The sequence below is a fragment of the Canis lupus genome, chromosome 10, assembly GCF_048164855.1.
Source record: "Canis lupus baileyi chromosome 10, mCanLup2.hap1, whole genome shotgun sequence".
In the NCBI taxonomy this organism is placed as follows: Eukaryota; Metazoa; Chordata; class Mammalia; order Carnivora; family Canidae; genus Canis; species Canis lupus.
The window spans coordinates 19,778,421-19,805,664 of record NC_132847.1 but is presented as its reverse complement, the minus strand read 5'-3'; the positions used below and the strand labels follow the sequence as shown (position 1 = coordinate 19,805,664).

Sequence of the window (27,244 nt, the reverse complement as noted above, 5' to 3'; positions counted from 1 at the left end):
TTTTACTAAGATTATCTTTTAGGAAAACTAATTTAAATAAAATTATATTTCATTTCAAAACAAATTTCTGAAGGAAAAAAAAAATCCCAGGTATTTCATAAAGCTAATTATCACAATAAAAGAACAGTTCATAAAGGATGATCTAAGTAATAGCTGCTGTTCAGGAAATGGAGTAAGAGCAGACAGAGACCAATTTTAAGCAATCAATCATAATATTAAAGTTACTTAACATCATCATAACTACTTCTGTTTTCCCAGGGAAGTAATTCCCTTTATTTTGTGAATAAATCTATCATAAATGATATATAATGAGCTAACTTTTCCTACGCTTTAAAAAAACAGCATGTTAAATTTCCACATGAAAATCTTTCAAGAAAGAATTTTCAGATTTTAACTATTTGGAAACAAAGAGATGTGATTATATACCTAACCAAAACAACAACAGCAACAACCAACCAAGTACCAAATGCTAAAGGCAGTAACAACCCGAGAGAATAAAATCAGTCCTCTTGTTAGAGACCGGAAATGGATAAGCATGTATGTAAACACCAGAAAATCAAATAGATGGAAAGTAGCATCTTCCAAAGATGTGACCATTTATATAGGCTGCTACTTAAAGCTGAGGGTCATGCTAAAATACTTCAATCGGTCTCAGCCCTGTGAAGAAAGTTGTCTTCCACAACCACTCTTGTGTCCATTCCTGGCTGCTTCTATCATTTTCAAGCAAATAAAAAGATACTGAGAAATTAAACAAAATCGCTGCCCCAGATTATGAATTGGCATGCACCTGTAACACATGAACATTTTCATCACAGACTGTCTTACCTCATAAGACCATACACACTGAGTCCCGCCGAAGCGTCGAACACATCTTCCTACTTCGACGTCCTCATGAGTGGTGTACATTTCTCTGAGGCATTCACCAATATGCGGCACCATCCTCCTGAGAACCTCTCGGCTGAAGATCATGCCAGGTCCCCCCATACAGAAGTTCTCTCCAGGCTCCAGCCCCAATTTTCCAAGTTCTTCAATATTTCCCAGGCCAGTCTGACCCAGGTAGAGAGGCTTGCTGCTATTCAGTGATCGAAGAAACTCTTCTAACTTATCACCTACAAAGAGAAAGGCAACAGTCACTCCTTTTCCTCATTTCATAATTATTTAGAATGTACAAAGTAAGAGAAAGAACTTCCAACACTCCCCGAAAGTCACACTACAATTGAAAAAAATACCTCTTTGAATATTCTATTATTTTAAAACTACTAATTTTCAGTTACTAATTAAATCATAATGGAATGTTATCAATCTTTTAATCAAGGTCACTGATAAGCCTTAAGAAGTCTAACAACAGTCAGACTTTGTTTTGTAAAAGGTGAGCTAATGACAAGAATAATGACAAATTTCTTAACATATATTTGAAGTAATGATAATTTTTTCAGAAAACAATGTTATATTTAGTATTGACTGACAGACTGTTGATATTCAATAAATATTTTTTCCCTGATAATTGACTTAGTTGCGTTTTTGTCCTTAACTTCACATTACTGAACAGTCACATATATATACCCAAAAGCTGAGAGAGGATATTAAAGTCTCTTGGAATTTAACTTTGGAAAACATCTTTTCAGAAAAAATAAATATTTGTTAAAAATTAAATAACTTACAGTACCTAAGTTCATCAAGAAAAACTATTAAACTATTTAAAAGTAAAACTCTGTAGCTAAAGCAGTTTGAATACATTAGGCATTCTACAAAGTGATACAATGAGGTAGTCACCTTCTTTATATTCCCAGTCAGCATCTTTAACTATCATTTTTTTTGATGAGCCTGGCACTTGAAGTCATTTATCTTGATTCCATGCCTCACCCCTTGGATCTCAATGAGTTTGGGCTATTATTGGGTTCTTAATACAAAATACATTTCATTCTTAATAGAAATGGAAAGACTACAGCACTTCAGTGTTCTGAAGGACAGTCTTTCAAAGCATTGAGAGAAATGACAGAAGTAGCTGCTGTTAATGCATTTTAGAAATACTCTGCAAAGTATGGCAAACTCCTGCCAGGAAGCCTTTGTGATTTTAATGAGGCACAGAAGAGAAGGGGGCTACACAATAAAAGATTTATCGCTTACAAATATAGATATCTGTACATATGAAATCTATAAAAGTGTTTTCATTAGAAATGCAATCATTTATTTTTATATCGAATTATCAATGGAATGACTTCACTCTTCCCAATCTCACCCCAAGAAATCCCTAGTTACTACTCTACACTCACTCCCTGAGCCAAAATGTAACAGATCTTAGATCTTGTTCGTTTTCCCTTGAATCAGGTGAAAGACTACCTAGATCAGGAGAAAGCAATGAGGCTACAAGAGAGGTAGGTATACGCTAGGAAGGGCTGCCTCCCTTTGACCAATCCATCTCTATCTCCGCTACGGGCAGGACTGGAAAGATTTACTCCGGCTCTTAGGAACTCGTCTATGCTGAGTTTAGAAATCTCTGGCCAAAGCCACCCACACCCAGGGTGAAGGACCGCGCCTCTTTCAAAACTGACAAAGTTTTCTCCTGCTGTGGCTGTGCGTGGTTTTGGAAAGGACTTCCAGGCTCCGCTCATCGCCGCAGCCACCGAAACAGATTGGAAAGGATCCACACTAGTGTATATACAGCCTGGAGCTCCTGGGATCTGGAGAGTTCAACGAGCGCTGTCCCCTTCTCCACCGCCAATTTCTAAAGACACATTCATCTCCTCGGGGTTTTACAGAGGTGCGGCGGGGGGCGGGGGGGGGGGGGGCGTGGTGGTGGCAGCGGCTGGAGGGAGGGGAGCGCTGGAGCGGTGTGGGGGTGCTCAAGGACTCCCAGGGCGTGGTGGGTCGCGACAGAGGGAAGGAAACGCACAGGAAACGGTCCGGAACAGCGAGAAATGATGCCTTAATCTCACCAGCTCCTAAACTGCGCTAGGTCCAAAGAAGACAAAAGGACTGTAGGCTACAGCCAGCACACCCTCTCCAGACAGGCTCTCGCCCGCGCGCTCGGTCTTCCTTTCCATCACCGAGGACACGCCCCTCTGGACAGATTTGGGAAACTACTCCCACCCGGGGCTGTCCGAGCAGGACAGCGTGGGACTAGCCTTTGGCTAAGGCTGAAGTCCCCTGCCACACCGCTCTCCCACACAGTGCAGGGTAGGGGCAAGCGCTGGGCGGAGGCGAGCACAGCAAGAGTGAGGAGGGCGAATAAAGCCGGTCAGGTGTGAGGGGGGGGTCCAGACCGCAGGAGGGAAGGAGGAGTGGACGAGGGATGGTGGGCGGGGGCGGGGGCGGGGGGGACGGCAGGCCGGGGGCTGCAGGAGCCCCGAGCAGAGCACGTGCCGACGAGCAGCAGAGAGGGGCTGGGCCGGGGCCGGGGCCGGGGCCGGGGCCGGGGCCGGGGCCGGCTGCAGAGAAACGGGGGAAGGGGGGCGCGGGAGAGGAGGGGCGGGCAGGCGGGACAGCTGGCGCTGGGAGGTCACCTTTGATGTAGACGTCGTCGTCGGCGCGCATAAACCACTCATACTTGTCCAGGTAGTGGTCGTGCATGTACTTGATCATCATGAAGGACTTTTTCTGGGGAGGGTAGGAGTCGTCCACCCCCGGGAGCGCGATGACAGGCAAGGGTGGCGGGGGCTGGCTCGCGCCCGCGTTCGGGGACTGCTCACTGGAAAAAAACTCCACGCGGCCGGGGATGAAGCGCGCCCAGGTCCGCTGCGCCGCCAGCGCGCGGCTGCCCAGGTACTTCTGCGCGGTCATCACTCCCACGTACAGGAAATCCCGGGGTCGGGAGCTCGGGGCGGCGGCGCCCCCGTCCCCACTGCCGTTGTGGCTACTCCCCGGCCGGCCGCTTCTCCGCGGCCCAGCCGCGCCCCCGTCCTCCTCCTCGGGGTCCCCTTCGGCCACGGGGGCGCCGGGCAGCCCCGTTGCGCCCTCGGGCTCGCGTCCTCGCCGCCGCTGCTGCAGCGGGGCTGGCTGTTGCCAGGGGCTGCTCCGGAAACTGGTCACCCCGGGCGCTGCCTCGGGCAGCGGCGGCCCCGGGAGCTCCGGGCGCGCGGGGGGCGCCGACTGCTCCGGCCGCGGCCGGGGCTGAGGTTGGGGGAGCGGCTGCTGCGCGCCGGCGCCGGGGCCCGCGGCCGAGCGGCCGTAGTAGGAGCAGAGGCTGGAGCCGCGTCTCTTCCTCTCGCTCAGCTCCGCCACCCTGGGGGCGATGAGCCAGGACGCGGCGGTGAAGCCCAGCACGAGCCCCAGCGCCACGCTCATCCACGGGCGGCGGGAGCGCACGGCCATCGCGACTGCCCGCGGCGCGGGCGCTGGCCCAGCGGCTGTGGCGCTGCGCGCGGGTCCCCCCGCTGACACCCGCCCCTCCTCCGCCTCGGCGCCCCCAGCCGGGGCCGCTGCCCGCAGCCGAGGCGCCGACGCCTGCTCCCGCTCCCGCTCCCGCTCCGGCTCCGGCTCCGGCTCCCGCTCCCGCTCCGGCTCCGCGTCGGAGCGCTCCGGGCTGCAGTTGCCGGCTGCGCTCCCCGCTCCGCTCTGGGTCCCGGCTCCGAGCGAGGGTCGGGAGTGAAACTTCTCCCGGCGGCGGCGGCGGCGGCGGCGGCGGCGGCGGCGGCGGCGAGAGGAGCTGCAGCAGGAGGAGGTGGAGCGGCGGCGGCGGCGGCGGCAACGCGTCCGCTCCTAGGCTGCCACCCTGTCACTGGCGCGCCTGGTCCCTCCCTCCTCCCTCCTTCCCGAGCCCCCGCCCTCGCTCCCCGCCTCCCGCTCCCCCCGCCCCCCACAACCCCGCCGCCCGGCCGGGGACCGGCCCCGAGCAGGAGCGCGAGCAGCGCCGCCGGCAGCCCGCGAGCCGCGCGAGCCGCGCCGTGTCCCCGTCACCCGCCCTCGGACGCCCCCCGTCCGCGCCGCGGCCCGGAGCCGCCTCCTCTCCGGAAGGAAACGATCCGGGTCGGGCCGCCTCCGGCTCCCAGCGCCGACGCCCCCTCGTCCCTCCGCCCACGGCCCGAGCTCTCCGTCCCATTTCCCGTCCCGTCCCGCCCCCTGCCCGCCTCGCTGCACCCGCGTCCGGGGGCTGCGCGGCCCTGCTCCCGGCGCGCCGGCCCCACTGACCTCATCGGCGGAGCTCGGGTCCCCGAGCCCCCGGCGGGCGCCCGCAGCTGCCGCCCGCGCGCCTCCCCGGCCCGCAGCGGGTCCCGGCCCGGCGTGACCCTTGCCCACTCCGCCCCGCCCAGGTCCGTGCGCGCCCCGCGCCTCGCGTTTGCGGCGCTTTTCGCGGTTCTCTCAGCGCCGCGGCTCGGTGGCTCCCCGCTCTCCGCTCGGGTCCCGCTCGCTGCTGCGGAGACCCTCCGTCCCATCCTAGCGCCCCACCTCCCGGCCTTTCCACCTTCCCAGGCCCACCTGCACCCTTCGCCCAAGCGCCACTGTCACCCGGTGTCTCTCCTAAGACAACCTCAGAGGCATCGGGAACCTCCTCTGACAGATCGCGGGGAGTGGGCATTCAGTCCCCAAAGAATAGAGAAATCCCACGTCCCCCACCTGTTGACTGCCCGCCGGGCTCCTGTCTAAGAAGAAGCGACAATCATGAACTGTTTTCAACCTCGGTCAAGCCTGATTCGGTAAGACTGGCAGATGGTGGAGAAACGTGAACAAATGATAGAGCCAAGAACCAAAGATTCCATTTAAGAAAATGCCTACACCCCCCCTCCCGCCCCAAATAAGTGAGGTTCATCAGAAAATATAATAGAAAATATGATTTTTATTCTTGTCTCTAAACTTTTATTTTCTGAGGCAATGACAGGTAATGTTTCTACTCGTCCGATTAGGGGAAAACATCTTCGGTGACGGAATCTGAAAGAAAATTAAATTGTATTGGCCAAAATTACTGAAAGTTGCATTATGAAGAAATTAACCTGAGGAAGGGGGCATTTAAAAAAAAAAAAAAAAAGTTCTCTCTAGAAGTTGTGAATCTAACTAATAGTCTGAGGTGCGTTTGGCTTTCCAAAGTCTTTCCTCTTCAAATTTCGGTCTTCTGTTTTGTGCATCAAATGCAAAGGGATGGTATTGAGTAGCATTAGACATAGGGCTGGATGCAGCCAGGTGCTGGCAGCATCCCTGGAACAGCAGGCCTGCCCGGGGCCCGCGGAGGAGTGGTTCTTTCCACACCAGCCACTGGCTGTGCATGAGCACGTCTGACTAAACGTTTCGTCCACTAGACAATGAAGCTGCTTTTCCATGTCGCCGTCTTGCCCAGAAACACTTGGGAATACAGGTTATTGGGCTCTTTCTCAAAGTTTCATTGTAGTTAGAATACAAAACTATTGAACAATCCCCTTCAGATTTAAAAAGAGATCCTCCTAAGAATTTTTTGACTTTCTAAGAGTGCTGTTCAATACAACTCTCCCTATCATGGAAATTTTATTTATCTGTCTCTTCATTAAGGCCTCCGCTCACCGTGTATGACTGTTGAGCACTTGAAGTGTGGCTAATAAAATTGAGGGAATGAATGTTCCCACTTATTTTACCTTGATTTTTATTTAAATAGCCCCCATGTGACTGCCATGTTGAGCAACACATTTCCGGAGAAAATCCACAACATGTAGTACTATTACATATCATCAAGTGTGAAGAACACCTACACACCGGCATACTCTCCCCTGCCATATGGGGGGGGGGGGTTCATTCTAAATGAGTGCCGTTCTTTTAGTAGATCTACAAAACTATTACTTCTCGTTGACCACAAATAACCCACTTATCAACTGTTTTAATATTTTGAGATAACGTTAACTTTATTCATTTATTCAATAAATATGTACTAGAGATTAAGCATGAGGGTGAAGTCTCTGGACATGGAAATATCAACAAGATATTCACTGCCACATATCATGAAGTTTACAGTGCAGTGGGGAAGACAGACACTAAGCACCACATCACAAATTGAATTATCACGGTGGTGACAAATGATATGAAAGGAAAATACTTGGAAAGTAATTTATTCTGGAACTCAGGGAAAGTACTTGGAGACATCGAAGTAAAATGAAAAGTATTGAAATGATGTTCCATCCTGGCTAAGTGACCTTGGGAAAATCATTTAAGTTGTCTGAGCTTTAAATTTCTAATCTGCGAGTACATTTCTGTGAGGATTTATTAAGATTATTATATAGAAGTGCTTAGCACAGTGTCTAGCTCATTGTAGGCACTCAGGAAGTGTTGATTGCTCTCATTTTCTAAACTTTCATGATAAAATGCCTTAGATATCACTCTCCTTATTTTTAATGATATTTATCCTTTGATTTATTTAACACATACTTAGTTAGTGTGTACCAAAAGCCAAGCACTATTCTAGAGAGACAGCATTAAACAAAACACAGCTCCTGACTTTATGGGGATTATTCTACTAAGGAGGAATTACACACACTCAAATACATATAATGTGCTAGCTGATACAAGTTTAAAAAAAATAGAGATACTGGGTATGTACAAGTGTTAGATGAGACCATCTTTGATTGACTGTTCAGAGAAGTTCTTTCTGATAATCTTAGCACAGAACAGAAAAAAAAAAGTGATGAGACTAACCATAAAGATATCTGAGTGAAGATTATCTAGGAGGAGAGAATAGCTGACACAAAGGCTTGAGATATACGTGGATTATAATGAGGAACAGCAAAGAAGCCAATGTGGGTTGCAGATGGGAGGGAGCTGGTGACTTGCTGGTCATTGAGGCTAGTGCTGTTCAACAGAATTAGAATGTGAGTCAGAAATGTAAGACATGTAATATAACTTCTTTCTTGTACATACCATACATTTTTTAAAAATGGGTGAATTCAATTTATTTATTTTTTAGGTGAATTCAATTTAAATAACATATCTTATTCAACTCAATATATCCAAAATATTATCATTGCAACTATGTATATAATATATAAATAATAATATAAAATTATTACTTGGTCTACATTCTTTGTATCAGTACTAAGTTTTCCAAATCCATTGTGTATTTTACACACTATAGCACATCTCAAGTCAAACTAGCTACATTTCAAATGTTCAAGAGGCACGTGTAACTAGTGTCTACCACACTGGGCAGTACATATTGAGCCTTACAGACATTTGTAAAGGCTTGGACTTTTGTTCTGAGTGACAATGAAGGTGTTGAGTAGAGCAGTGGTATGGTTTTTATTTATTTATGTTTTACAAGGACCATTCTAGCTGCTGTGGGAAGAAGAAGCTAGCAAGGGACAAGGATAAAAGCAGGGAAAGCATTTAAAGCATTATTGAGGTGACCTCCATGACTTCTTCCCACACAGTGTCTATGTCTCTTCCTCATTTGTATGAGTAGAGGTATTGAGAAGGTTTTTCCTAAAAGTTTAATTTCGTATATATTGACATTTCCGTTAGCTATTTATGTGGTATTTCCCAAGGTCAGTGAAGTAATTTTCTCATACTCACTTTAATTTTGAAGATACATGAGTTGCCAGGTAGCTAATTTGCTGGGAAATCTCCACAAAGGACTAAGGGTTTGTTTGTTTTTTTTTATTAGAACAAAGAATAATATATTCTAGGAAGAAGCTTTAAAAACAGTATTTGGACAAGAAGGGTGTTAGTTGACAAATGTGTATGGAAACTTCTTATCATGGAATGAAATTAAACATGCCAAATGTATACTAAAATATAGCCAGATCGGAGTACATTATTGGAAGAACGCATATAAAAGTGTAGGTAATTCTAATACCGCTGGCCAAATATGTTGATAGGATTGCTGTTCTTAGCCAAACAAGAATATTTCAATAGATATGCTTGTGAACCACCTGATAAAATCTCTGTGAAGCAGCTCAGCAGATGGTAGGGAAAACAGTAACAACAAATGCTTCTTAAAATTATGGTATTTTCCTGAAAAAAAAAAAGTACAAAACTGATTCTCTGTCCTCTCAATCCATTAACAATTTCAACTATCCCGAAATCAAGTCAGGCACACTTACAGACAGTCATTAGGCAGACTTCTGTGAAGGTATTGCATTGAGTGAATTGATTGGAAAGAATTAGCAACAACTTCAAAATCACAGAAAAGGGCAGAGATGCTTTTAAAAGGGTGGATATCATAGTTGGCTCAGGTATGAAAGTTAAAGGTAAATATTTAAGCATATGGTTAAGCATACACTTGTACTACAAGGTGCAAGCAAGTTTAGGCTAGTACTGACACTTTGATTTAGTATTTTACTGTAATCTTTAGAATATTATCATTTTTTCTTGACAGACCAAGGCCCAGTTGATTTCATTTGTGTGAAGCAACTGTGGCATCTAGTGGCTAATAATCATAATGTAATTCGGTTTGTTTCAAAGGGGTAGATTGTGTTTAATGGCATTTTTGACATCCCCTATCGATAGCTAGAGGAATCTCAATAAATAGGAAATTAAAGATAGACCCCTAATAAGATGACCATTTAATTTTATGTTTATTTCCTCAGAAATCATCACATGAGGGAATGATAGTTCATATACTGAAATGTGAAAAGGTAATTATTTAAAGCACATTATAAAACTATGTATGTTTTACAGCCTAATTCTAACTTACATTTAATAAAAATGAAAATGTTGTGGGGTGTTTTTTTTTTTTATGCTGACTAGATAGTTGATGCTACTAAGGAATTATTAATTCCTTTTTTTAGATATGATAATGGTATAGTGGCTATGTTTCCAAAGAAAGCCCTTATTTTTTCAGAATTACATACTGAACTCTCTGTAGATGAGCTGGTGTGATGTCTGGAAATCAAATAATATAGGCTTGAGGAAAGTGCTAAGTGGATGACAATGTGTGTGGAGCCTGAATGACCAGGTATTGATAACTGGGCTGGGAGATTAGTTTGGGGTAGACTTGGAATTCTCTGTAATAAAACACTTAAAGGAAATATTTTGTTTAAGAGCAGCATATATAGGGCAGCCTGGGTGGCTCAGCGGTTTAGTGCTGCCTTCAGCCCAGGATCTGATCCTGGAGACCTGGGATCGAGTCACACGTCAGGCTCCCTGTGTGGAACCTGCTTCTTCCTCTGCCTGTGTCTCTGCCAATCTCTCTCTCTCTCTCTCTCTCTGTGTCTCATGAATAAATAAATAAAATCTCAAAAAAAAAGAGCAGCACGTATATAACTTTCATTTCCTACATATTTATCTCAGCATAAGATAGTCCCTTTGTCCAAACCATCAACATGTTTTGAGAAGAAAATAAGACTCTTGCTGTCACTTAAGAAAGATAAAAAAGAAAGAAAGAAAGAAAGAAAGAAAGAAAGAAAGAAAGAAAGAAAGAAAGAAAGAAAGAAAGAAAGATTGATTCAAGAGGTGACCATATAGAATTAAAACTTCTTCTTCCATTGCCCCTGGGATCCATCATAGTCTCTTAGATGTAAGCAAAACACCTAATCAAGCTTTAACAAATAAAGAGGCACTATTTATGATGAGGACTTTTTTTTTTTAAGCAGTAGTAATCTGTGATTAGGTAGTGATCTATAAAATCTTCAGAGAGCTCCTAATCACTAATATGAATTTATTCTAAAAGGTTTTTTAAATTTTCTCCTTTCACTACTCTTCAAAATATTAACATGCTCCAATTCGATATTTGTAATCCATCAAAAATTTAAAATGCACATGCCACCTTCCTTCCTGTTTAATTTTTTAAAACCCTACAAATTACATGGTGTCTTTTCTTCTCCTACAGATCACAGCTGAAAAGAAATATTGAAAAGAAATATCATATGATCTACATATGTAATACAAATTTTTCTAGGAGCCACATTCTAAAAAATAAAAACAAGTGCCATGAATATTAATAATATACTTTATTTTACCCAGTACATCCAGTTCTGACTTAAGTCTTAAAGCTCATTTTTGATTAACAAAGAGACAAATGGATTTCAGAACATGGACAGGATTTATTTTGCTGCTTTCTTAAGTATCAATATACAAATAAATTGCATATGGATACATGAATACAATATATACATATGCATGTGGGTACAGATATATATACCGTTTATTTGTTTACAGCCATACTACCACTACAGAATAAGCATAAGGGGAGAGATTAGGGGGATTTTTCTACCATGCCTCAATTTCAGGATATTTTACTAAGATGAAAGAGAGGTTAAATATAGCATCTCTCAACCCACTGTCATTGCATTTTGAGAGAGTGAGGCAGGTAGAGTTTTAATTCACTCTAAGACTGCTGGATCCAGTAGTGGATTTTTATTTAAATTCAATGAGCTAACAATGACACAAGCTCTCAATAGTTTTGAAACTCAGATTTTATATATTTCAATAAAATATTAGCAGTGTGAGGGCAGAGCTTTTATTTTCTGCCACTCTTTATGGTTGTTTTTATTTTAGAAAATATACTTATGTTCACAAAATATTTTTCATGTTAATATATAGGTTTGTTACTTTTGTATGAGTTAATATTGAATTTTTTTCTAATTTTTAACTTCTAATACTCTAAAATACTTGGGATCTTCATTGATGTTTAAGACCATAAGGGAGTCCCAAGAACAAAACATTTGAGAAAAATGTCTAGAGAAATAGCTTCATTTATTTTTTTTCTCTTGGAAATAGCACAACAATTATTTTTTAGGAGGAATAATTAAGAGACTGCCTTCCATCTGATAGAACACTGACTCTAATAATTTGGGATGACATGAGAGTGGCTATCATTGAATTTGTATTTTTGAAGCTTTGACGTGCTTCTAAGTATACTATTGCCTCCATGTGTTCAGATTCATACATACTACATTCTGGAATCCAGTGCCTCAGCTTTTTTTTTTTTCTTTCTTTCTTTTAAATGTGTTGCTATTGGAATAAAATGTCAAGAATGAATATTTCAAGACAATTTAAATCATTTAGACATTTCAAATTCTAATTGGTATCAAATAACAATTAGTAACTTACACAAATTTGGGAGTACATTTTTTACTTCATTTCACTGCTATACATAGAACAATACACCATTCCGAAGCTCTAACCATTTCGTGTTACTGTGCCAAAAAGAAAATGTCTCAGTAAGTTAATTCTAGAGGTGGAGAATCATAAAATTTAGTGAGGAGAGAGGAAGATAACATTGCCATACCAATAAAGTTGAAGGTGCAATTATTTGCCCTTTGAAGCCAATTTTAGCTCTAGGAATAGACAAAATGTAAAATCCAAATAAAATTGCATGAACTAATTGAAAAAGGCAAATTGGCTTTCATAAATGAAATAAATGGTCGTCGTTTGCAAGTTGCTATAGGAATTGTGTTCTGGATACAAAATATGAGTTCGGGGAGAGGAGGGCTAGTACCTGGTGGTACTTTCTCTTATTGGGTCCCCGTGGCCTTACCTCTGAAACTTCAATGGGCAGAAAAAGGACTAGAAGAAGTCTCAAGAGAAGACTAAGAGCAAATGTTAGCCTTATAGCTAAATGATTTTCCAGCAGTGTTTTCTGCTTTCATCTCCCAACTGGGCACAAAGAGATTCAAAAGGAGGCATTGCTGAAGCACACCCAAGACCTAAGCGAGGGGTGGAGCACTGAATTTTTAAGACCTTTGCTACAGTTCTGCTTACCACACCCTTCATACAACACCACACTTTCCTCTTCCAAACTGCACTTCCCACGTCTACCTTTACAGAAAACGGACAGAAATAGTCACAGTACCATCTGAACCACATTAAAATTAAATTTAGGTTTTAGCATTAGCAGCATAGAATTGGGACTCCAGGACAGGATAAAGCTATCAGAGTCAGATCAAATCTTCTCATAGGCATATAGAACCCAACTGGCCATGACATCTTACAAATAATTAAAACTTTGGCACCTAGGTCAGTGTATCTCAAAGTAGGATCCTCAGGACTCCTGTGTATTTCTAAGGTTTTAATGTGCATAGCTATTAATAGTAAATCTGGAGTTCTTCTGAAATCAGAATTGCTGAAGGGGCCAGGAATCCATATGTATAACAAGACACTTGAGCATTTGTTAAACATACTAAAGTTTGTAGCCTACTATTCTAATCTTTCTTGATAAATGGGATAATTCAAAGTCCTAAGAACATACATTAAATTAAACAAATTAACATAAAGAACAGAATTGTTGGGATCCCTGGGTGGCGCAGCGGTTTGGCGCCTGCCTTTGGCCCAGGGCGTGATCCTGGAGACCTGGGATCGAATCCCACATCGGGCTCCCGGTGCATGGAGCCTGCTTCTCCCTCTGCCTGTGTCTCTGCGCCTCTCTCTCTCTCTCTGTGACTATCATAAATTTAAAAAAAAAAAAATCAAAAGAACAGAATTGTTATACCTGTTTACTGACATTTGTCACACACACACACACACACACACACACACAAAACATGAATATATGGCTGAAACTCTAGGTTCTTCAGCCCCAAATGATGGAATAACCCTTATTCACTTACTTTTTACAAACTGAATGTAAACTAGTTTGCATTCCCCAAGAAGCAGACTCCAAGGTAAAAATTTGAGAGTAAGTGTTTTATTTGGAAAGTGATCCTAGGGAATACCCATGGGAGAGTGGAGAAGTGAAGGGATGAAGGGGAAGAGAGGAAACCAATAAAGGGTAAATTCAGAAGTCAGTTGCCCCTGTGGAAAGCTCAACTTTAATTCCACTTAGGAAACTCTTGCAGTCAATGTAGGCCATAGGCCTCAGGCTTATCCCATGGGAAAAGCAAACAAACTGGGTGTATTTATATACTAACTTCTGTCTGTCATTGATGAAGGGCTGCTCCCAGGGGACACATTCCCCAGCACTTCAAGCCTGCCTGTTGGACAGTTTGAAAAAACTGTTCAGCAAAGAGTTAAAGAGGTTAAGAGTTAGAAGACGAATCATTGGCAAGGATGGAAGTGGTAAAGGCAAGGAGATGTGGGCAGGACTCTGGCATCCTCTGCTCTAAGCCACAAATTAAAGTGATATTCACTCCCAATGCCAGATTTTTGGACTTTCTATATTACAATAGACACAATCCACGTGAGTAACAATACACCAAGTAATATTTTCAAAAGTATGATTTGCAAATTTAGATTTCTTTTAACTGAGGAATGTATGTTATATAAACAATCTTATGGAGCTATTGGAGTTGCTGATGTTTTCCTGTTACTCTCCTCTGCTGAATTACTAGAATTCTTGGTGGAGGGCCATTTTATTGTGTCTTAGTTTTGAGAATTCCCTTTGGCTATCTTTTAAAAACATTTTGCAAGGGAAATTTTCAAACATATACAAAGTACATGGACTAAAACCTGTTGAACCTATCTCCCAGCTTCAGCACTTTTTAACTCAATCAATCTTGTTTTATCTGTGTCTTTACCTACTTAGCTTCTGATGGAATTTTTTAAAGCAAACTACAGACACTATTTATCCATAAACATTTTAATATATAGCTCTAAAATGTAAAAACTTTAAAAATGCAATCACTTTATCTAAATTCAAAAATTATCCCTTAATATCATCAAATAATTGTTCAAATTGTCAACAGTCCTACCAATTGCATTTTTACACTTCTATTTTTTAATTATCAATATTGTTTTATATGTCTCTCATGCTTCTTCTTTTTTTTTTAGAAAGCGTGAGAGCACAAGGGAGAGGCAGAAGGATATAGAGAGAGAGAGAATTCTAAGCAGGCTCCATGCCCAGCGCAAAGCCAGACTCAGAGCTTGATATCCTGAAATCATGACATGGCCAAAATTAAGAGTTGGACACTTAACTCTTAATTTAAGAGTTAAGGTGCCACCCAGGCACCTCTCAAGCTTCTTTAATAAGTTCTGCCTTTATCTCTTATTTTCCTTGTATTATATATATATATATATATATATATATATATATATATATATATTTTTTTTTTTTTTTTTTTTTAAGCGGATCATTTGCCTTATAGGGTTTCCTACCATCTGGATTCTGTAGATTCCATTCCTACAGTGTCATTTAACATGCTTCTCTGTTTTCTGTATGTCCTGGGAATAGGTAAATTGGTATTATGACCTAGAGAATTTCCAGATACAAATTCACTTCTTTTTTTAAACAAAATTACTCAATAGATGATATTGTGTTCTTTCAGTAAGAGACCCAAAATATTCGTATTTCTGACATAAGCTGCTGTTGATAATGAATTCCTAGATTTGTTAATTCATCAGAAGTTACAAATGGTAATAATTATAATTCACCATTGTTTCTTCCTTTGTTAACTAGAATACTTCTATGAGGAGAAAACTTATCTCATGGTACAACCTGCTGGTAAAGACAGCACAAATGGTTCTTTATCTTTAATTTTTGATGATCCAGAGATTTTAAAATATGGTTGAACATTAAAGATATCTATCCTCAGTTCCTTAGAAGGTCTTGCTTGGTAAAACTAACTGAATAATCCAAAAACAGAAGCTTGTTCCTCCCAGAAGCAATCTCATTTTCTGCTACTAAATTTTAATCATCACTAATATTCTAATCTCTACATCACGACATAAAGTTGTGGCTATGAGAAGAAAAAGTTGCTATATTTTTCTATTTTTGCCTTTTATTGTATTTTTTTACCTTTTTATTCATTAAATTGCATTTACTGGGAGGGTATTATGCTGAGTGAAGTAAGTCAATCGGAGAAGGACAAACATTATATGATTTCATTCATACGGGGAATATAAAAAATAGTGAAAGGGATTATAGGGGAAAGGAGAGAAAATGAGTGGGAAATATCAGAGAGGATGACAGAACATGAGAGATCCCTAACTCTGGGAAATGAACAAAGGGTTGTGGAAGGGGAAGTGGGTAGGGGGATGGGGTGACTGGGTGACGGGCACTGAGGGGGGCACTTGATAGGATGAGCACTGGGTGTTATACTATATGTTGGCAAATCGAACTCCAATAAAAAATATACCAAAAAAATTGCATTTACTGAACTTTTAAAATTTGGAAGCAAATAGGCCGGGATTTTATAAGAGTAGGAACTGAAATTTTACCTATGTGTATCTATTTCCTAGCCATCTGGTATCTCTGGTTTACTATATAGGAAATCATAAAAGAATTATGAGAAATTTTCCTTTGCATACAAGTTAGGTTTAGTAAGTATGCTCTGAGGAATTAAAAACATGCTAAACCTGGTTCTTTTATACAGTGAATGTTTATGTAGTTGTATTCAGTGTGGTTTTGTCATCACTTATGGCTTGGGGTCTTTTGATGTTTGGGACTCTTCTGAAGTTTTCATTAACAATCCAACAACAACAACAACAACAACAACAACAACAACAATCCTGCAACATAAGGCACCTAGAGGCCCCCGATGCACTTCATGCACTTCTCCTAGTACTACCACACTACCAATGAGCCTTCCACAAGAAATTCAATTATGCTATTTCTTCACCTAAAAAAATGAATAATACTGGGCTAGCACAGAGGTTGGCCAACTACAGCCCATGGGCCATTATCCAACCCACCACCTTTTTCTGGTGGTTTCTAAATTAAAGAATGATTTGTGAATTTTAAAAATGGTTTTACATTTAAAAAATTATGTAACTACATAATATCCTCAGTTTTTGTCTCTTGACTTGCAAAGCATAAATATTTAGTATTTGGCCCTTGCAGAAAATGTTCAATCACCCCTTGGACACAGCTGTGATTTTCAAACTATCTTCAATTACAGAACTTTAAAGAGAGAGGGAGAAAATCTTATTCCCAAACCCTTTGCTGAAAACAAATAACTATATATTTATTTAAATTAATTAAAAATTTTTAATAATTGCTTGCTAAAAAATTCAATCAGGAACAATGGGGCTGCTTTAATGAACATGAGAGACTAAAGGAAGGAACGATAATTTTGACATTGGAGATTGTAGATGACAATTAGTCTTAGAGAGGATTTAGCCTGCAATTTATTCCTGTGGATTTTTTTTGTTAGATGATTTCAAAAATAAAGTCCTGTTTTGAGCAGATAAGTGGTTATTATTAGTAGCAATTTTTTAACAGTTCACCTTGCAAACTCAGGACACTCTGAAGTTAAACTAATCCTAATTCTTAAAAGAGAATTAGGAAATTTTGATTTTACTTGCAATATCCAAAAAAAAAAAAAAAAAAAAAAACCTCCTCATAATCAAAATATAGCAATCAGAGAGAAGCACCAACAATTTGGAATGGGAGATAAAGCTGTCTATGTATTTTAACACCTGCGGTGTTTTCCTGTCCTTGTACCAATGACAACCATGCAGTGAAAAACAGACAGAGCAGATGATTTTGCTGCTGCAATTTTATGTGAGTGGACATAAGCAAATTTGAATTTTAAGGAGAGTGGAGAAGAACAGCAACCTTCTTGTTCTAGGGTTGCTTAACAAAATGTTTAGGTATGTGCACAAATACAACAGTTGAAGCTTTATGCTAAAGTTCAAGCAAAACGAAACCAGGTAATTTACAATCACAGGCTGAAGTTAGTACAAAAACTGAAGTTACATTCTTGAGAGATTAGATTAGAAAATAAACTGAAAATTGGGTCAAATAAAAATTACTCTTGATCCCTTATTTAACTATATAGTAGATTATACGTGATCTTGAATATATATCCCTGTATGATGTATCTGATGCATCTGAGGTCTGAGGAAGTTGAAGTCTGAGGAAGTTGAACTAGACTAAGGAAAAGATTCTACTCATATATGATGACATTCTGCCTTTAAGATAACCTATCAAACCCTTGCAGTGACTACAGGGTAAGTGAAGAATTCTAAAATGCCCTTTGCTTTCAGGGTTTAATTTCTATATATATGTTTTAGATTTATTTATTTATTCATGAGAGACACACAGAGAGAGGCAGAGACACAGGCAGAGGGAGAGGCAGGCTCCCTGTGGGGAGCCCGATGCAGAACTTGATCCCAGGACCCTGGGATCATGCCCTGAGCTGAAGGCAGACACTCAACCACTGACCCACCTAGGCATCCCAGGGTTTAACTTCTATTGAAATACCTTAATAGCTTTACAAGTTGTTTTGTGGTTCAAGTGAATTAAACAAGATGAATAATCCCAGCATAAGATCTGGAACGCAGAAGGTGCTTCATAAATATTGCCTCTATTTAAATATAATTTATATATATGTATGTCTTTAAGCAAGTGATCAATAAATGTGTGGGCACGTGTGTATGCGTAAAAGAAACTGCGATAACAATTTGAAATAAGAGATAAAGGTGTCTATATATTTTTCAACACATTCAGTGTTACAACATACACACACACACACACAGAAGTGTAAACAAAATTTGATCACTTTCTCTGGTCTTTCTGAGGCAGCATTTGTTATTCCACCGATCATTTAGCCCTCTATTCATTTATTCAACAATGATTGCCTAAGCAACTTCTATATGGTGATGTCCTAGGTATAATAAAGCAAACCAAATTCCCTTGCCCTTGTCTTGAGAGTGTACATATTGGTTGGAGGTGGCAGGCAATAAAATAAAACACAACATTCAACTGCATAGTATGTAAGATAGTGAGACAATGTATGAATACCAGAATCAGGGAAGAGGATTAGGGACTTAGAGACAGGGAGGCAATTTTTAAATACAGTGGTCAGGAAGGGTCTCATTCAGAAGATAGCATATGAGCAAATATTTGAAGGAGGTGAGGAAGCAAAATACAGTGATGCCTATGGAGAGAGGATTGCAGGCAGAGGGGAGCAAGGGTGATATGTCCTAGGACCAGCGAGGAGACTAGGGTATGAACAAAAGGAAGGTGGTAAAAGATGAGGTTATAAAGGTAAGGGATGTTCCTGTAGCACCTGTTGGCCAATGTAAGGCTTTCACCTAGAGTAGGATGGGAAGCTATTGTAGATGTTGAATAGAGGAGGGCAGTAAGATCACCTACATTAAACACATTCCTCCAGGATGGGGCTCGTGGAGTCACATCTTACATGAAAGTTAGGATCTCAAATTAAGTTGTAATTGACACACCAAATACATACCCACCAAATACATACATACCAAATGTATCCCTTCACAACATAACTCTTTTAGTTTCTTTTTTTATTAGAATGTTTAAAATAGCAAAAATAAACAAACAAACAAAACACAAACCCCACACTATCTTTAAATGAAAAAACAATCAAATATTTTGAAAAGCCATCAAGCCTCTCTATGGACCCACAGAATATAGACTGATGATTTCTGAGCTAGATGAGTTTAAAGACTCCCAATATCAAAATTCTCCACATCCCTCAGTTTCAGAAGAGACAGTAGCCTCTCACTTTCTAGCTGTAGGTATTTTTGCCCGACTTCCTTAACTATTCTCCAACAGTTTTTAAATTCTGCTTACCCCACTAATGGAGTCTCCTCATTCCTTCATCCAGCTGCTGTTTATGGATCCTGCTGGCATCCATTTCAGGCATAATCACTACCTCACAGGAGCTGAGATGTGTTTGATTAGCTGTACTTCAAGATGGCTAGAGGTAATGAGACTTTCTTGTCATGTGACACATTATTTCAGAGGTGAAACACTGATGAACCTGTATATAATTCAAGCTGTAGATCCTGGTGATATGCCTATGACAGAACAGTAATTTTAAAACAAAGGTTTGTGTTGATTCCTCCTATTTCAAGTTGGTAGCCAGGCCATTTGTATTTCTTTGCTCTGGGACTTTTCACAGAGCTGGAAGTAGAATCATCTCAAGGACAACAGCCCTTCCTATCTTTTATAGAGTATTAGCTCATGGATGAGATCATTTGGCTGTCCCAGCAGATGAGGAGAGAAGGGAGAAGAGAAGAAGGCCATGGAGGCCAAAGAGAGAGGACATTTCCAGACTACGTGAAGGAGACTAAGACTTGGGGGTCCCATGACTACCCATAGGTAGCAGCCTCCAGGGAACCTGGACCCTAGACACGGTAGCTTCAGTCTCTACAAAAACCAAAGGCACCAAACAGAAGAGAAGTAGCAGCCACTGGACTGAAGGGGCTATTCTTAGTGGAAGGATGGCTGTATTGGCATAAAACACTACAAAACTATTACTTCGAGGAGATCAGAGATACTCAATGCTTTACACAACCTTTGTATTTTAGACAGCCATGCATAGGGTGCATAACCCAGTAATGTCTTAGATTTAATTTCTTAATATCTACTCCAAATGGAGGCTTGGAGATGGACTTAGGATGACTTAAAAAAATAAAGAAATATGATTTGCATGTATATGGAGTATATAAAGAGTATATAAAGTATATAAGTATATAAAGCAAACACAATTCCCCCTTCCTTAGGCAACAATGACTTTACAAATATTAAAAAATAAGTTCTTTTCCCTGATGACACTTCTGTATTACATAGAATGTTAATCAAGTACTAGCTGTTGCTTCAAGTCCTTGTAACTTCTAAACTTACTTCATTAAATATGCTTCTTAGCAATCACATTTATTCAACTAAAGAAAGTGAATAAAGCTGACATTCATCCAATAAAAATTTTTCACTCTGATTTTATGCCCTCAGGGAATGCAAGTTAAAGGATGCACAGGACATTAGAATATCTTTGAAAGATTAATTATCATCAAACACTGAAGGACTAAAGCCAGAGTAATGTCTAATTTCATCCATTCCAAAATATTTAATCTTTAAAAAATGAATACTTAGGTTGATGCCATGACATATAGGTCTAGGTTTTGAATTCTGTATGTTATTCCTCTGGTGGCAGTGCAGTTGGATACATAATTATCTTTAAAAGGTCTGATGGAGACACCTGGATGACTCCTGGGTGGTTAGGTGTCTGACTCTTGATTTTGGCTCAGGCATGGTCTAGTGGTTATAAGATCAATCCTCTCCCTCTCCCTCTGCCCCCCGCCCTACTTGTGTGCATGCTTTCTCTCTTCAGAAAACAATAAAACATAAAACAAAAAACAAAAGGCCTGATGACTTACACCTAATGTGAATTTGGGCAAGTTGTGTCAGTTTTAGTTTTTGTTATTTGAAAAAATGAAGATAACAATTTTTCTAAGGTTTTATGTGATGCATTTGTGATTTGTATATTTAGTCATTTCCATTCACAGGGTCTAAGGCCAATGTGCATTAATCCGTGGAACGGATTTTTTGGGCCGCCCAATATCCTTCTTCTATCCCTATCTGATCTTATACAGTAATCCTATTCAGCCTTTATGGTTTGGGTAGGGGTGACTAAGGGCTAACTGTTGTCCATAGCTGCCTTTAAAAGTCCTAACCACAATTAAACTTCAAGCGTGTGACCCAAACAAGACTAACTGTAACCCTCCCTAGGATTATTGCTAGAAAGGGTAGGAGAGATGCTCTCACTCCTCCATGATCTCTTGCTGCAGGGACCTGGTAACACCACAGTCATTTGTAGTCATCCTTCTAGATACACAGAGGCAGTCTGAGAGGGAAGAGAGGAAGCCAAAGGGTGATGAGGGAGACCCTGCTGTTCGTTAAGTGTCTGAATGCAGCATGTTTAGAAAACCACTTCTGGATTTTCAGGTTTGTGAGGCATTTTATGCCATTTTTCATAAGCTCATTTCCAATAAATTTCTGTCACTCATGAGTAATAGAATCTTCACTAGAATACTGTTAAGTGCACTCCAAAGTCAGACCATATGCAATGGAGCTTAGCTCTTTCACTTGCCAAGTTTGTGACCTCTTTAAGTGAAGAGTATTTATTGAGCGCTCGCACGCGCACGTGTATGTGTGTGTGTGTGTGTGTATTATAGTAGAATGTCTGGCCCATGATAAGTGCTCAGTAAATGCAAGCTATTATTATTATCACATTAAATAGTATATACACTCAAATTCCTGGGTAGGAATAGATGCATTTAAAACAACCAGGTAATAGTGCAGAAATTGGAAACAACACTGAAGCAAAGCAAAGGTAGAGAAAAATCTAAATTAAATTAAAAGGGAATTAAAGGGAATCAAAGAAAGATAAATCAAAGAAATTAAATTGGGGAATGAAAAGGAATCAAAGAATGATGAGGAAATTCTCAGCAAAAATTAGAACATAAAAAAAAGGTGAAGACATAAATTCTTGTGTTTGATGACACCAGCAGCATAAAATCCATGAATCAAAAGTTGCCAACCAGTGGCCCAGACATTCTATTTATTTTATTTTTTAAATGGAATATTTGATTCTGGCACTAAAACAAAAACTCTATGGATAGCAACAAACCAGCAGATATTCTAAACTGGCAGATTTTTTGTTAGCTATTTCAGTAACTTAGTCATAAATTTTCCTTAATTTTTTTCCTCAGGGTGTTGTTAACAGAATTATATAAAACTTGAATATTAAGTTTCCAGTTTCCTGAGGATTTTATACACAAAGAGCAGACATTTCTACAGACATGGTATAACAGATATTTAATGGAATGTGGTTCCAGTTGGAGGCTTTTAATTAGTGTATAAAGCAAATAAAATGATAATGCTTTAAAATCAAATTATTCTGTATTAAAATGAGAAATAAATTATATGGCAGCAATTATTAAAATGATAATTTGTATTAAAATGTTGTCTCATTTTTAATATAGCTAGTCAATTCCTAGGCTTAAACCAAATGTAAAAATGTAAGCTGGGTGAAAAATAATGCAATGTAAAAAAGATTAAAACCTCAAACTTTCTAACTATAGCATGTATTTTTTCATAGATGTTAACTTATAAATGCAACTACTTATTCTGTGAATATTGGCCTTTTATAAATAATAAGATAATTTTTATTAGTTTTTCTCTAACATGAATCCAGTAAGAATGCTCTAGAATAGAAATATAGCAAAATATCACAAAAGACTGAAAATTGTACAATTTTACATAAAATAAGTGAACCTATTTGACTATTATTAGAACTAATTGCTTCTTACGATATAATGTCAACATTGCCAAGTAATTAAAAGAAATACTGAAACAGTATAATCCCTACATTTATCTATTTGGAGTTCTGTCTCCAAAATGCTTGTGACTTAGATTATATATAATTATATGCCTACGGCTCCTATCACCAAGCTCTTTTAAATCAACAGATAATTATTGTGAAATTAAATTCACACATACGCTACACAGATGTCCAAAGAATGCAAGCATTCATTATTATCTGTAGCTCTTCTAAACCATCCACAAGGAAAAACAGGCACTGGAATTGGAGGAAAATTTTAACAATAGCTTGTTATTTTTTGTTTTGCTCAATGTCTTTCAATTTAAAATATCTCTACTGCATTAATACTCTCTCAATCCACAGTTAAACCTACTTCAGGGATCATTATCCCTTTCACTTTCCTCTTGAAATTGAAGTCAGGGTATAGGAGAGACTTGGGACATGAAACTTGGGACTATAGGAGTCCTTGAGACATGGGGCACAGTTTGTGTGGTCCTTGTATCTGCCTTTGTTGTACAGAGCCATTACACACCACACCACCTTTTTCTTCTCCCCCCACCCCCCTATCATGGAGAGGGGTCAGCCTGTCTGTGGTCTACCAAGGAGGTTTTTTTTTTAAGATTTTATTTATTTATTCATTAGAGACACACAGAGAGAGGCAAAGACATAGGCAGAGGGAGAAGCAGGCTCCATGCAAGAAGCCTGATGTGGGACTCGAGCCCAGGATCCTGGGATCACGCCCTGGGCCAAAGGAAGATGCTCAACCATTTGAGCCACCCAGGCATCCCTCTACCAAGATTTTGAATAGAAAACAAGGTAAAGCTATTCTGTTTTGTACTTTCTGGAGAACATGCTAATATATACCTCCATAATTACTGGAACACAAGCCTGGAAAAAGGGAAGTGAGAACACAGAACACAGGACACACACCTTTACTTCCATGATGGCAGTGGCCTTCTTCCCCCAATTCAAGGTCAAACAGGAAGTCTCTCTGTCTCCCCTCTATATGATAAGGACTGCCTCACTTTACTCTGTTTTTGTTCTATTCTTGGCTTATGATAAAATTCTGTGAGCTGATCAATGAAGTTTGGCCCCAGATATGTTAATGAAATCCTCTTCTTCACAAAGCCTGTGTCTCAAGTTTATTTTTACATTTTTGTCTCAGAAATCCCATTTTGACATGAAATGCTAAATGTTGACTCCATCTTCCTCTTGGCATCCTTCCCATAACAACTGAACTCTGTCATTAAAAAAAAAAAAAAAAAAAAATGCCTGTAGAAGATGAAGGGAGAAGAATCACATAAAAGGAATTTTTAAAAGGATAAAAATACACTAATTATTTAAAAGTCTATTATTTACCTTTCAATCAGAATAAGCCAAGAGTTCCTTTATTCAGAAGTATTGAATTTCATTGTTAAGAACAATGGCAAAATCAGGTTAAATATGTCTAGTCATCATGAAGGTTTATGGAAAGGTATGGAAAATTATGTTGATTGTAATACAAATTTAACTGTATATAAACAGAAAAGGAAGAGAGTGAATGTATTTGGAGGATGTATGAGAGATTCTAGAACAATCTGAGCATTTTGGAAATGTAACTATCCCTTTACATAGTTATCCCTTTTAACTATACTCTAGAAAATATTAGATAAAATGTACTCAATTATAACCCATTTTTAAGACATTATTTTCAACATTATAACTATTAGATCCAAAACTATAATTTAACTTGTTAAGCAAGTCTGAGGAAGGTACTCAAATGAGGAGGAATGTTGCCTGCAAAAATGAAAACGCCCATCAAACATGATGACTCTTTTTGTAATATTTGGGGGGAAAAAAAGTGGAGCAACTTGACTTTTTCCTTGAGGGGGTTCTCCCCATGCACCATCTCCTCCTTCCCTTTAGCATTTTATAAAAATATTGTGTAAAAGTTGGTTTTTAAGTAATACAGAATTCACTTGGCCCCGTGAGTGAATTTGAAGACTAATTAACATAGCACAGAAAGGGACAGTGTAGCTGTCTCCCAGAGATGGTTCAATGGGTACTGGAAGTTTGCTTCCCGTTCAGAGAAACAGAAGGACATTTCCATCTGTAAGAAGGAGAGTTGCATTGTTTTGGGTAGAAATAGGGAATTTCCAATTTTTATCTAAAGTTTGCCTATGGATACTGAGTAGTTTAGGTAGATTTGCTAGTTATTAAGCTATTCTCTCTCAGCTCCAATCCCATTCTTCCATATTCATTTTAAGAGAGTATGGCTGAAAGTCTACAAATCTCTTTGCTGCTTTGCACTGGCTCCCTATTATCTAGCTGATATCTGGCATTTGAGACAAACACTCAGAGCTTTAGGTGGAAAAATAAACTTGTTCCATCCTATTTGCCTTGTGTTTGCTTCCTAGCCCTATGAGCACCATCTTATAAGCAGTCTTTAAAAACATTTCCAACAAAGGAAGCTGTGTACCATTCTGCAGCAGTGTTTGCATCAATTTTATATTTTCCCCAACACTTAGAATCAGCTTCATCATACCACCTCTTACAAAGCCAGTCATCCCTTCTTCAGAGACCATGGTTCCAGCTCCATGGGGGCCCTCCAAATTTCTAATTTTAATTAATTTGCATCTCTTCACTTTGTTTCCCTAAATCTGGGAGTGATATTTGCTTTCCTGTGATACTGTAATATTCTTCTTTTCCTTTTCAGTTACTACATAAAAATTATTTACATTAAATTATCTCCTATTAAAATATAAATCCTTTCCTTTAAGATGTTAGATACAAATGATCACTTTTTATGATTTTCTATGTATGACTTTTCTTTTTCTTATTAAAATATTTGCTGTATTTTGGGGTGTGATATTCTGTATAATAGTAATGATATGTTGCAGACATTTTTTAAAGACATTACATATGGTGACTCACTCAACTAAAAAAAGAGGAAGAAAGAAACCCCTGGGTGACAGGTAGGTAATATTATAACTCTCATTTATAGGCAAGAAAACAGAGGCATTAAAAAAAAAAATAGCTCATCTAAGATCACACAGCCATTAAGTGTTGGAGCTGGGATTCCAAACTTAAGACCTGTCAGAATATGGCTTTTAGCTGCCATAGGTGATAAATGTGTATTGGGTTCAAAAGTCATATCAATCAGAGTTCAGTGCAGAAAATAGAAACCCACCTAGATATCACAAGCAGCGAAGGATTTACTCTGAAGGGGACAGGTTTTTACAAATGCACTGGATGAACTAGAGGGGCAGAGGCTGTCAATGAACTTTTGAATTAGAAGTCACACCCTGATACTATAATTCAGAATTCAGAATCTAGTGCTGCCATTCACAGTTCAGGGGACGGTTGCTGTCACCCCATCACTCTACTTGAGACAGCTATGCTGAGGCAGGTACTTGACAATGGAATACTAATTCTCTTCATGCGCCACTTGTTCCAGTTTTCCTCTTTCCAGGACCACAACTAACATCAAATCCCTGTGCTCCAGATATAGGAGGCTGAGTAACAGGCCTCAGGGATGCCGACATCTCACTTTTCAGACTTTCTTTGAACAAACATCAATTCAAATCAGGCAGCACCAAAACAAGAATGATTAGGATCTGAGGACAAGGGCTAGGGAAATATTTTTATGTAGGAGTTGCAGAAGCAAAGCAAGGAAATTATTTGGCTATTGTTTAAATAGTTGCCTTATGTGGGAAAACTTAGTTGGTGGTTACTGATTGGGTGTTCTTAAATTTGTTTTAAGAATATGAAAGCATTTATAAGAATTGACTCTGGCTTAGGTTTCAGTGTTGCTTATATAGGCTACCAAGGCATTAGAGTCTCCTCAATCAAATGGCTTCTTTGTTCAATTTCTTTAACAATCCTAATTCTTTGGACCTTTGAATATATTATCTTATAGAAGGGAATTTGCAGATGTGATTAAAATGAAGTTCTTGAGATAGGGGGATTATCCAGAATGATCTGAGTGACCTTAATGTAGTCACAAGGGTCCTTATCAGAGGGTGGCAGTAAGGTCAGATTTAAAAAGAGATTCAAAGATGCTATACTGCTGGTTTTAAAAGTGGAGGATGGGATTCTGGGTCAAGGAATGCAAGCAGCCTCTAGAAGCTGGAAAAGGCAACTGATTCTTCCCTAGAGCCTATACCCAAAATGAATTACATGATTTTGCTAAATTTATATAAAGAAATCGAAGGAATGTGTGTGAAATGGCCCAACTAATGCTATGTCCCCTCCTTTCTGCTCCAGCACTTTAAAAATCCATCCTCACCTGGCTGCTTTCAGAGGAGGTCATTGCTGGGTCTTTAAGTAAGGCAAAGCCAGCTCATTAGAGAACTCAAGAGAGGTGGCCTCTGCTGAGAAAGGGAGTTCTGTGAGGTTTGTGGGCTCAGAATTCTTGGATT

The 27,244-nt window shown here is 40.0% G+C and overlaps 1 protein-coding gene and 2 long non-coding RNA genes across 5 annotated transcripts in view; 1 reads left to right on the top strand and 2 right to left on the bottom strand.

Annotated features, from left to right (window-relative positions):
* CHSY3 (chondroitin sulfate synthase 3) overlaps positions 1-4,346 on the bottom strand; it is a 265,763-nt gene extending 261,417 nt beyond the window's left edge. The window contains exons 1-2 of the mRNA XM_072840881.1: positions 3,504-4,346; positions 826-1,109 (exon numbers count right to left, since the gene is read on the bottom strand). Coding sequence (XP_072696982.1) covers positions 826-1,109; positions 3,504-4,311 — 1,092 coding nt within the window. The 5' untranslated portion in view covers positions 4,312-4,346. The remainder of the gene's footprint in view (positions 1-825; positions 1,110-3,503) is intronic.
* LOC140641296 (uncharacterized) overlaps positions 3,538-27,244 on the top strand; it is a 90,189-nt gene continuing 66,482 nt past the window's right edge. Inside the window, exon 1 of the long non-coding RNA XR_012037847.1 lies at positions 3,538-3,762. This is a non-coding gene — a long non-coding RNA (uncharacterized lncRNA). The remainder of the gene's footprint in view (positions 3,763-27,244) is intronic.
* On the bottom strand, positions 5,756-27,219 carry LOC140640878 (uncharacterized). 3 transcript variants are annotated; one of them, XR_012037485.1, is made up of 7 exons: positions 27,112-27,219; positions 23,775-24,116; positions 19,313-19,539; positions 11,944-12,029; positions 8,823-8,904; positions 7,591-7,743; positions 5,756-5,865 (listed from the first exon to the last, which is right to left on the bottom strand). It is a non-coding gene; the product is annotated as an uncharacterized lncRNA (long non-coding RNA). The 3 variants fall into 3 exon arrangements; XR_012037484.1 differs by lacking the exon at positions 11,944-12,029; XR_012037486.1 differs by lacking the exons at positions 8,823-8,904; positions 11,944-12,029.